The sequence below is a fragment of the Phyllobates terribilis genome, unplaced genomic scaffold, assembly GCF_046119375.1.
Source record: "Phyllobates terribilis strain yellow unplaced genomic scaffold, ASM4611937v1 Scaffold_2__4_contigs__length_985480577, whole genome shotgun sequence".
NCBI classification, from domain to species: domain Eukaryota; kingdom Metazoa; phylum Chordata; class Amphibia; order Anura; family Dendrobatidae; genus Phyllobates; species Phyllobates terribilis.
In genome coordinates, this window is record NW_027362762.1 from 646702118 (window position 1) to 646714644 (window position 12527).

General features: G+C 39.8%; 1 protein-coding gene across 1 annotated transcript in view; it reads right to left on the reverse strand.

Annotated features, from left to right (window-relative positions):
* Window positions 1-5482: 5482 nt before the first annotated feature.
* The window catches only part of CUNH3orf85 (chromosome unknown C3orf85 homolog), a 39131-nt gene continuing 32086 nt past the window's right edge, over window positions 5483-12527 (reverse strand). Inside the window, exon 4 of the mRNA XM_073670675.1 lies at window positions 5483-5638. Within this exon, the coding sequence (XP_073526776.1) occupies window positions 5584-5638 (55 nt within the window). The 3' untranslated portion in view covers window positions 5483-5583. The remainder of the gene's footprint in view (window positions 5639-12527) is intronic.

Here is a 12527-nt window from a genome sequence, read left to right on the forward strand (position 1 = left end):
GTGACTCCTGCTCGCTCACCTGGGAGCGCTCATCTGCTGCCTGTCTGCTAGCCTACCTGGAGGCTCTGCCGTCACGTGCTGTGACCACCCGCCTGTCCAGAGACTTCTGCCCGCTCACCTGGGAGCGCTCATCTGCCGCCTGTCTGTTGGTCTTCCTGGAGGCTCCGCCGTCACATGCTGTGACCACCCGTTCATCCAGAGACTCTCGCCTGCTCACCTGGGAGCTCACGTCTATCATCAGTCGCCACAGGTCGTACCAACCCTTTACCTAGAGACTGCCCCGGTCACTTGCCGTGACCATCTGCCCGTTCATCCAGAGACTGCCCCGGTCACTTGCCGTGACCATCTGCCCGTTCATTCAGAGACTGCCCCGGTCACTTGCCGTGACCATCAGCCCATTCATCCAGAGACTGCCCCGGTCACTTGCCGTGACCATCAGCCCGTTCATCCAGAGACTGCCCCGGTCACTTGCCGTGACCTCCAGCCCGTTCACTCAGAGACTGTCCCGGTCACCTGCTGTGACCTCCTGCCCGTCTTCCCTGGTCGCCACCCGCTCCCTTACAAGGACTGCCCCCTTGTATAGTAGCTCAGAGGTTCCGCCTCCCAGACCCGTTACAGAAACCCCCCACAAGTGACACCATTTTGGAAACTAGACCCCTTAGGGAACTTATCTAGATGTGTGGTGAGCACCTTGCACCCCAAGGTGCTTCACAGAAGTTTATAATATTGAGCTGTAAAAATAAAATTTTCACATTTTTCCCACAAAAACGTTTTTCATCCCTTAATTTTGCATTATCATAAGGGTAATAGGATAAATTGCACAATGAAATTTGTTGTGCAATTTCTCCTGAACACGCCGATACCCCATATGTGGAGGAAAACCACTGTTTGGGCGCACGGCAGGGTTTGGAAGGGAAGGAGCACCATTTGACTTTTTGAATGTAAAATTTGCTTGAATAATTAGCGGACGCCATGTTGCATTTGGGGAGCCCCTGATGTGCCTAAACAGTGGAAACCCCCCACAAGTGACACCATTTTGGAAACTAGACCCCTTAGGGAACTTATCTAGATGTGTGGTGAGCACCTTGTACCCCAAGGTGCTTCACAGAAGTTTATAATATTGAGCCATAAAAATAAAATTTTCACATTTTTCCCATAAAAAATGTTTTTCATCCCCTAATTTTGCATTATCATAAGGGTAACAGGAGAAATTGCACCATGAAATTTGCTGTGCAATTTCTTCTGAGTAAGCCGATACCCCATATGTGTGGGAAAACCACTATTTGGGTACACTGCAGGGTTCGGAAGAGAAAGGAGCACTATGTTGGCTGGGATAGGTTGCAGACACCATGTCACATTTGAAGAGTCGCTGACATGCCGAAACAGCACAAACCTCCACAAGTGACCCCATTTGGTAAACTACACCTCTCAAGGAATTCATCTAGGGTAGTAGTGAGTATTTTTTAATTTTTAAATTTATACCATTGGGCAGTGAAGAAAACATAATTGTATTTTTACCACAAAAAATGTTCTACCCTCAGATTTTACATTTTCACAGAGGGCAATGGGTAAAAATGGTGCCGAAATGTGTCACACAATTTCTTCTAAAAGTGGCAATGCCCCATATATGGCTGTATCGTACCGCTTAGCCATACGGCGAGATGTGGGAGGGACGGAGCGCTATTTGACAATTGGAGAACAAATTATTGTAGAATAGGCATTTGGATTTGGGAGCACAAAATTTTCTGAATTTCTTTTGGGGGGCAAGGGCCATTTCGATTTTCCAGAGCCTTTCTGCTACCAGTAACTTGGAAGTCCCTTATATTTTTAACAGATGACGGACCTGAATGGGGACTAGCTTTTTTTGAGGACTGAGTTGAAGCTTTTATCGGGAACATTTTACATAACATTTATCCGGCGCTCTAGGCTGAGCACTTACATCGGGGTTTCCATCTAAATTTCCAAGTGATGTAATTCAGATGAAACCCCTGCAGGATCCATTCACTGTAATGAGGCAGCAGAGTTACTCTGGACTCCGTCTGGCCTCTGTTTAGCGGTGTCCTTTTTTTCAGAAGTGCACAAAACTGTGGCCAACCACACTTTTATGCACGCCTAAAAAAACTGACACCGTGGGATCACAGGCCAGATGGCATCCACAGTGGCCTATATCTGCCTCATTACAGGGAATCTTCCGTCATGGGTTCCGTCTGAATCACGTATTTCAGAGATTTACACGGAAACTCTGGTGTAAGTGCTCAGCGCAGAGCGCAGGATAAATGTGAGCAGAGCCTTACTGCGATCTTTGGGAGACATAATAAACAAATCAGTAGCAGGTGAAGAATTGGTTTTATTTATTTTTTACGCCATTCCTCGTGCGGTATAAGTGATGAGATTACTTTATTCTTCGGGTCAGTGCGATTACAGAGATACCAGATTTATATCTGGTGACTGAAAGCTGTCACACACTAAGAGATGCTTTTTTTTGCAAAATGTGGTTTTTGCATCGCCATATTTTGAGAGCTATAATTTTTCCATATTTCGGCCGACAGAGTCATGTGATGGCTTGTTTTTTGCGGGATGAGTTGACATTTTTATTGGTACCATTTTTGGGTAAGTAACATTTTTTGATTGCTTTCTATTCCGTTTTTGGGAGGTAAAAATAACAAAAACCAACAATTCAGGAATTGTTTTTTTAGGTTTTTTTTTATGCCGTTCTGCGTGTGGTAAAAGTGATAAGGCAGCATTATTCTTTGGGTCAGTATGTTTACAGCGATACTACACTTACTGTATATTTTTTTTATGTTTTGGCGCTTTTACACAGTAAAACTATTTTATAGAAAAATTTTTTTTTTGCATCGCTTTATTCTGAGAGCTATAACTTTTTTATTTTTAGGCTGATGGAGCTGTATGGTGGCTTTTTTTTTGCGGAACAAGATGACGTTTTCAGCGGTACCATTTTTATTTCCATTTTGCTTTTTGATCGCATTTTTTCCACTTTTTGTTTGGCGATATGATGAAAAAGCATAGTTTTTTGCTCCATTTTTTATTTATTTTTATTACGGTGTGCACAGAAGGAGTTAATTAGTGTGACAGTTTTATAGATCAGGTTGTTTCAGACGCGGCGATACCAAATATGTGTACTTTTTTTGTTTTTGCATAAATATACGGATTTATTGGTTTAATATTTTATTTATTTATTTTTATTTATTTTGTGATTCTTTTTTAACAGTTTGAAAACATTTTTTAGACTTTTTTTTTACATTTTTACTTAGTCCTGTATGGGACATTAATTTTTATTTTTCTAATCACTGTTCTCATGCAATGCAATAGACATTGCATGAGAACTTTGCTGACAGTTTCACACTGTCTGTCTCCTGCTGGACTCAGCTGCAGGCTGAGCCTAGCAGGACACCATATATGGCAGATCTGGAGGTGGTCATGTGACCTCCAGCTGCCATAACAACGGCAGGTCCTGGAAGACATCAGGGGGCCATCGGAGATGTAAGTGGAAGACCCCCTCTCCTCTCACTATCTTCTATATGCCGCGATCACTATAGATCGCGGCATATAGAAGATAGCAAAGGGTTAACAACCTTGGGACCTGATCCAATCAGGTCCCGATGATGTCCCCTGTCAGAGCTGTCGCTCTGAACCGCAACCGCAGCACTTGCAGGACCCTGGGGGTCCTGAGGGCTGCGGGACCACCGACCGTTCATAAACGTCGACGCTGCACAGAGCCCAGGCAGCGCCGACGTTTATGTACAGTGGGCGGTCGGGAAGTGGTTAACATGACTGCTCCTACACAGACTTCATTGGCTCCATTAACAGGGATATATACTGTATAGTCTGGCAAGAAATCACAACATAGCACCTTCCCTTGAGAAAACAACAAGGCAAAACGTGCGTCAGGGCAGTGTGGGGAGCTCTTATGATACATGCCATGGGTAAATTCAGTATTTTGCTCTGATCATTACTTTTTCCAATCTGTATAGATACTTCAAATGTATACCTCTTTCTCTGACATTTGGTTTTACCAGATCTTTTATAGTATGTGATGTTGAGGTAATACATACCTATTTGTTAATAATGTCTTGTATCATACCCTGTACTTGTTTTCCTTATATTGTTGAGGTAATGCATATTTACTTCGTTTATACAGATATTTACTATACCTTATACATGCCTTCTTCATATATGGGCCAAACTGACAGTGTTCATATGGGTGATAATCTACATTGATAGGTCTTTCTTTTTTGTTCCTTCTGTAATAGACCTCACTGATATATGTTATGTAACTTGTATTCTGTCGTAATAAAATATGGATTTTACTCTATTTGTTGGTTAATGGTTATTTCATTTTTCCTCTCTTGAGCTCAATCTATAGGAGTACTCCACCCCCCTATTTTCTTATCACTTTGGGGGAGCTTGTTATTTCTCATGAATCCTAACCACACTATTATATGATGTGCTATTTGAATATTTGGTCTACAGTCAAATATGGTGGAGGTTCAAAGATGTTTTGGGGTGGTATTGCTGCCTCTGCACAGGGTGCCTTGACTGTGTGCAAGGCATCATGAAATCTGAATATTACCAATGGATTTTGGGTTGCAATCTAGCGCCCAGTGTCAGAAAGCTGGGCTTGCATCCTATGTCCTAGGTCTTCCAGCAGGACAGTGACCCCAAACATACTTCAAGAAGCACCCAGAAATGGATGGAAATAAAATGCTGGAAAGTTCTGAAGTGGCCTGCAATGAGTCTGGACATAAATCCCATCAAATAACTGTGGAGAGATCTTAAAAGTGCTGTTGGGAGAAGGCACCCTTCAAATATGAGAGACCTGGAGAGTGGTCCAATATTCCAGTTGAGAGGTTTAAGAAGCTTGTTGATGGTTATAGGAAGCAATTGATTGGAATTATTTATTACAAAGGATGTGCAACCAAATATTAAGTTGAGGGTGCCAACAATTTTGACCTGCCCATTTTTGAGTTTTGAGTGAAATAATGTCCAATTTGACTTTTTCTGTTTTTTTTTCTGTTGTTCTAATACACACAAAGGAAATAAACATGTGTATAACAAAACATGTGAATTGCAAGAATTTATTGTGAGAAATATTTCATTTTCTGGAACAATTTCAAGGGCGCCAACACTTTCAGCCATAAGCGTATATATGAGAACGGTCACTACACAGTATGCAATCCCTCCATACATTGTTTAAACTGGCCGCTGCTGCAGACAATTGATCAATGGGGGTACCTGGTGTCAGAGCCCTCTGATCTGATATTGATAACTAATTCTAATGCCAGGACATCAATATTTAAATAATGGACAAACCTTTTTAACTTACACATAAGGAGCTAACCCTGTGTATATGCCAGTTTTTATCAGAAATCATGCCTGAATATAACTTAGTAATTTTTCTCCAGTATGTATAGTATAAGATATAGGACATTACATACACTTGTTTAAATTATATCACTATAAATTTATTAAAAAGATAAGATTTATTGTTGGCAAACAATGAAAGAATTAATTACATTTACACGTGTTGTTATAGGCAGAACCATTTTCCATGTATATGTGATCCTAACGATTGGATTCCCATGGCCAGAGCTCATCGACATAAGATTTGATGTGCTTCCTATGAGAGAGAGCATAATGAGAGGTTAATGAAGACTACATACAATAAACTTTGTCAGCTTTATTATTAGAAATCCACAATTCTGCTTCCTAAGGTCTCATTCAGACGTCTGATTTTCATGTACATGTCCTATCCATGTTAATCATGAATACAATATCCATGGAATTTTTTGTATGTTTGTGTTTTCTTACTAATCATGTGTCCACAAAAAAATCTTGGCGACATAACTGTTTTTGATCTCAGTCGTGGATCACAATCACCCATATAAGTCTATGGGTCTGTGAAAATCTGCATGCTTCAATGGGTAAGGAAGTTTTGCAATTTTCTTTTATTTTTTTGCATTTGAGAAAATCACCAATGAAACACTGATAGTAAAAACTGACACACTGATCAAACACTTATGAAAATCTGATCCAAAACACTGATGAAAATCGGTCTGTGTTGTTACATACGAGAAAAATCAATGGTGAATAAAAAAGAGGCCTAAAGCCCCCTGTCTCACATAGCGAGATCGCTGCTGTGTCACGGTTTTGGTGACGCAACAGCGACCTCACCAGCGATGTCGTTATGTGTGACACTTTGCAGCGATCAGGCCCCTGCTGTGAAGTCGCTGATCGCTGCAAAGTGTCCTGGACCATTTTTTGGCCGTTGCCTTCCCACTGGTCAGCACACATCGCTGTGTGTGACCAGCGGGAGTAGCGATCAGGCTGGTAACCATGATAAACATCGGGCTACTAGGGGCACACGCGCACCTAGTAACCCGTTGTTTATCATGGTTACGAGCCTGCTAAAGTGAGCGGTAACCTCCCGCTCACCGTAGCAGAGTGGTAACCATGATAAACAACGGGTTACTAGGTGCGCGTGTGCCCCTAGTAACCCGATGTTTATCATGGTTACCAGCCTGCTCCTGCTTCAGCAGGCTCGTAACCAGGAGCAGGACATCGTGGAAAGATTCTTTCCACGATGTCGCTGCTCCCCTGATCGTTGGTGAGCCTGCCTGTTTGACAGCTCGCCAGCAACCACATAGCGACGCAGCAACGATCCCTGACAGGTCGTATCGTTGTCGGGATCGTTGCAGCGTCGCTAAGTGTGATGGGGCCTTCAGTGTTTTTTTAAAAAAAAAAGTCACTTGTACTCATGTGTAATCAAGCTCCAAGGACTGACAAATGATAATAGTATAGAATGCACCACAACTCTGGCCTATAGGTAAATATTACCATCTAATTGTAATTCACTGTTAACCCCCTCAGGATTGGCCCATTTTTAGCCTTTAGGACGAAGCATATGTACGTGTGTATAAATATATACATATATATATATTTATACGCACGTATATATGCTTCGTACTAAAGGCTCAAAACTGTATATTGTATATATATTTTTTTTTTTTCAGCCTCACATTCTAAGAGCCATAAAATGTCTCTTTTGTGTTGATGGTAATATCAAATTATTATCATTCATTACATCTCATTACTTTTGTACAATAAATACACTGTTTGAAAAAAAAATAGTTTTTGTCACCATATTCCAAGAGCCATAAGTTTTACAGTTTTCCGTCAACAGTGCTGTGTTAGGGCTCATTATTTGCATGACAAGATGTTAGGAGAACCATGGTTATGAGAACTACTCTGAAAGCTGTTGGGCTGGTGAGAGGGAAGATGAGAGAGATGAGCAGATACCTGCGGAATAGAAATCAATAGGCTTGAGAGAGTTGGCTGGAATTTTAGGAATTTACCTCCCTCATAGAATGTCGCTACTGCACATAGACAGCCAGGGTGTGGGCAGGCACTAGTGACCAAGCTCCATGGAAAGGGGCTGTACACTATGAAAGATAAAAGCTTTAATTGTGGGAGAATGACAGCAGAAACAAGTCAATCGCAAACTTGATTATTTTCATACTGTGTAATTTAAGCAATTGAATAACTTGAGAATTACACCGTATCACTTGTTATATTTCCTAGTCATAATTAATTGTTGCTGAACTTTGATTGGTGGATCAGCAGTCAGTGTTTTGACTTGCTTCTCTGTTTCCCTGTAGAATGGTGCTGACTGAATAATGCACAGAGCGCATTCTACCCTAATCCACTCTCCAAATACACCCTGATAACGCCACTCCAGCAGATGGTGAGAAAAAGAATGTAAAAAAATACAGAAATTAAAAAACAAAAATGTCCTTATTTCTGGCGCTGCCACCCTAGGCAATGGACCTCCAATGGCAAGTGGCAAATACGACCCTGGGTAAACTGAAGTAGTGTGATTACTGTACAGTATGACCTTTTTAGAACTAAATTCTAATTTACTACTATTTTGTTTGACATGTTCAAATATTATAACGTCTAATATACAGGGTAGGTGAAGTAGGGGTGTAATTCTATTTTAGGACATGGGGCAAGGTCAATTGGAAATTTGAAAAAGTGAAGACCATACTGTCCATAGAAACCAATCATTCTATCCAAATTAATATTTTAGATGCATACTCTAGTTGAGAAGATTATAGATAAACTCTGATTGTTTTGCACAGAATGAAATGACAGCAAATAACAAAACAAGTGCAGTCAAGGAACAAATAAATAACTGCATTGATAGATGAACAGTGTTAAAGTAGTTGTCTAAATTTAAGGACAGGGATTTTTTTTTGCACACTTTATTTGCTTTGACCGAAAAGGGGAAATTAAGTCATTGAAAAGGGATGTGGTTTGTCATATAAAAGGGCATGGGCTAGCTCTCTACTTTGAGGCAAAAATGCACCAAAATTGTGGTGAAATTTTCTGCATCAATGTAAACCAACCAACCAACCAATAGTCTAAAAATACACCAGATTTATCAAACAGCCACTTATCACCTACTATGATAAATGTGGCACATTTTAAGACTGTGTAGTCTGAATTTGCACTGTCTAAGAATTAGACAGTATTGAGAAATCTTCCCCATTGTGCGGAATTGTGGGCTGTTTTTTTGCTAGATAATTGTTATGCTTGTGTAACAACTCACGCAGGAAAATGGGTGAAACTGTAACTCACCCTGCCGGTTCCTACCTAGAGTTTTCGATCTCAGAGTCCAAGTGATTCCTATTTGGGTTGGAATAGCCCTAACAACAGACTAATGGACCTATGCTGCCTAAAAGGCTATTGAGTGCTTCACGGTCCTCCTAAGTAACCGGAGGGCAGAGCAGAGTGCAATTTGCCTACAGAAGGGAAAGTGTGCTGAGAAAGAGATCCCAGAGTGAGTTAAAACAAACCACAAAATACAAAATGGAAAGATAAGATACACACTGCTACAGAGTATGCCATATACTTCCTAAACAAGAAACACAAGATAGTTTCAGGGTGAAAAGCATAATCAGCAGAGAAATAAACCCTAGCTGGTCTTTCACTGACTGGCATAAACAACGTCAGTATTGCTAGACATCCAAATGAGAATATCACCAGCAGGAATTACCAACAGGGAGAAAGTATGTATTGCCGCACCCAAAAGGTGACCGGGTAAAAAAATTAATAAATTAAAACACTTGCTAACCTAAAAAGACTAAAGCAAGGATAACAGACAATAAACACGAGGATAAAAGGGTGTAACTGCTGTGGCTCAGCAAACAGAAAAGACAAGGCAACCACAAAGCACAGGCTCAATGGTTTGAACCCAGAGGCATGACAATACTGCATAATGTATTTCATATGTTCATGGTGCATTCTAAAATGTCTCAACATATGTCAGGTTTCAAATGTAAGTGAACATTTTTCCCAATTTTTTAATAGTTCTTTTAATTTATATTCAAAATGAGCAGCTACTTTGGCATTCATTAGAATAAGGATTGCACATTGGTGAGGAATTTACATGCAAGGAGTGGATGACACAGATACATTACAGTATTTGCAACATCTTTGTATATTGCTTATATTGTAAAAAAAATGTATTCTGCTATTAGCATAGAAGTAAAAAGCAAATTAAGGTCATCTGTAGATAATATTAGAAATGTAGTAAGCTAAATCTTAAAAAATTGTGAACATGTGTTTTGTGGCATTAAATTTAACTTAAACTTCATATATTAATTGTGAATATAAATTCCTTATTTATCATTCTGAGTATGGTGACTACTTTGAATCAAAGTGAAACTGTATGTGGAAGTTCTAAAGGAAAATTAAATAGCATCTACATATTTTATGCACTTAGCTCATAGGAACTGATAATCTTGTAAATTATTTATATTTTCCAACAAGGCAAATAATTAAAATGGCATATGAAGTATTTTAAATACCAGACATTTCATTAATGGCTAAAGTCATATCTGAAATTAATCAGTCAATATAATTTTCTAGTTTAACTCATTAATAGCACAGACATGACAATATCAGTTAGGGGAAGTCATTTTATTGTCTATACATAATAATTTTAATATTTCCAATTGCCATAGGGGTAGACTTCAGATACATATGCATCAGATTAAAGTTAATCTGTCACTAGATTTCACAATATAAAATGTAAACATTATTAAATATATCTTAGACCTGATGCGGCTGGCTATTAAATTTGAAAATCCATGTCAAAATAACTAGCTATCAGCTGTCAATCCATGTCAGAACTAGTTCTTGTTACTGTTAGTGTCAGGTGCTGGCTGTATAGCATAGCCGGCACCTGCCATTTTGGTGTGGACTCAGTTTCTAAGCCTGATCCATACACCCCCTCCTGACATAGGATGTACCAATGTGTCCTATGTTGGGAAGGAGTTAAAATACTCGCCATAATACATACAAAAAGAGATACAGGAAGAATTCTAAAATGAACAGTAATAATTATTATTAATAATAACAATTCTTATTAACTGATATTATTAGCTTGACTGAAAAAATACACTTATAGTTTTACAGTAATTAGCATTTATTTAGATCTGCTGTTTAATCAGAATCTTCCCTAAAAAATCATTTTATCTGGGACTACAAAATTGTTGGCCCATCCTTACGATCGGCCGTCAATATCAGATTGGGAGAGCTCCAACGAAAGGTATCCTTGCCAATAAACTAGCTGAAGATGCAATGCAAGTGATGTGTCACCTTGGTTTGTTATCTGGCACCACACTCTTGGTAGAGGTTATACATGGTATTTCAGCTCACTTAAATTGATTTGAAGGGGATCAAGCTGCTTGTACTCGGCACTGTCAATTATACAGCACTGTGCCCCTTGAGTCGGCTTGTCAGCAGGGTTTTCCAGATTCTGATTCATACCAATCTGATATTGATTGTCTATTATATCCTGATTCCAAAAAATCCCTAATATCCCCTTCTGCCTTGTTCTGTATATTTATGGTGTTGGTGAGAGGTCTTTAACACAAGCTGTATATATTTGTAGATTGTAAGCTTGCGAGCAGAGACCTCACTCCTAATATAACTGTTTAACCTGTCTTACCTTGTATTGAATTTATTGTCTGTACATGTCCCCGCTTAATTGTAAAGTGCTGCGGAATATGTTGGCGTTATATAAATAAAAATTATTATTAGAATTATTATTATATTTGTGCTGCTTTAATGGCATCCACAACAGGATCTATTGCATGTAAAGGAGGAAAGGTGAACAAAGCTAATTTTTAAATGTTGAAGAGTAGCTAAACTTTTATTTTTTTTATTTTAATTTTTATGTAACAAATGTCATATCCAGAAACATTGTAATAAAGTTAATTACCTGACCTTTCCTCCCTCTGGAAGAAAATTCATGCAAAAGTTTTGTCCAAAACCCCTACTTCCTTTTTGTGGTTGATGGGAATCATCTGAACAATGTATTTAATTAAGCAGCACACAAATGTCCTGTCTTTGAGTGAGGATGGTGTCCAGCCAGCGTGCACTCACTTTATCTTGTATAGAGTAGAATACGCTATAGTCACAGTGAGAACGCTCAAGTCCTATTAGCCTGAACCAATAGCATGTAAGCTCTGTAGATTACACCCTACTTGTATTCAGAGATGGGAATTCGGTACACTGCTTACTTGGATACAGTGTATAGACCTTCTCCAGTAACGACAGAAAGGAGGCCACTAAAGACATAAGAAGTAGGGTTTTGGATGGTACTCCCACATGAATTTTATTCCAATAGAGGGAAAATTTTGCATTTAACTGTATTACAATATTTTTGGATATGACATTTGATGCATAAAATGGAATTGATGTTTTTGCATTCCCCCCATCCTCCAGAAAACTTGATTAAAAAAAAAGTTAATGAATAAGCGAATCTGTCACCAAATTTGACCTATGTAAGCTAGTAACGCTTTTACCTCCGAAGGTGGTTTGCTCGTTAATAGTGTTGAGCCACCCCCGTAGTGTTCGAGTTCGGTTCGGTTCGTCGAACACCCTTATGTTCACCGAACTGTTCGTCGAACTGTTCGTCGAACACCTTCGAACACCATTAAAACCAATGGCAGGCAAACAAAAACACATAGAAACACATAGAAAACACCTTCAAAGGTGTCCAAAAGCTGACAAACTGCTCAGAAGACATAGCTAACTCATGGAAAAGTGACAAGTACATATAGTCATGCGAAAAGAAAAGAGGTGGAGGAGTAAAAGGAGGGGGAGACACAGATATAGGCATGTCATGCCCTTCTAAAATCCAAAAAGTGAGAAGCCGACACGGCCAGTCCGTTGCTGCTCGTGACACCTCCGTTTGTGCCAGAGCCGCGGTGGACCCTGATGACCAGCCCCCCTCTCCCAATACTGGTGCCTGTCCGCTGGTGGGTCGAGCGAGCCCCCCTGTGGTGGAGGCAGCTCTAAGCTTTTTAATTTAAATTGTCTCTCTAATTTGAATGAATACACTTTAAATCCTTTTACAAGGATCTATTGAAGGGCAAGTCTCATGCCAGCAGCCGCGTAATTCCAGCTCCAGTAGCGTACACTAAAGCTGCTGCAGT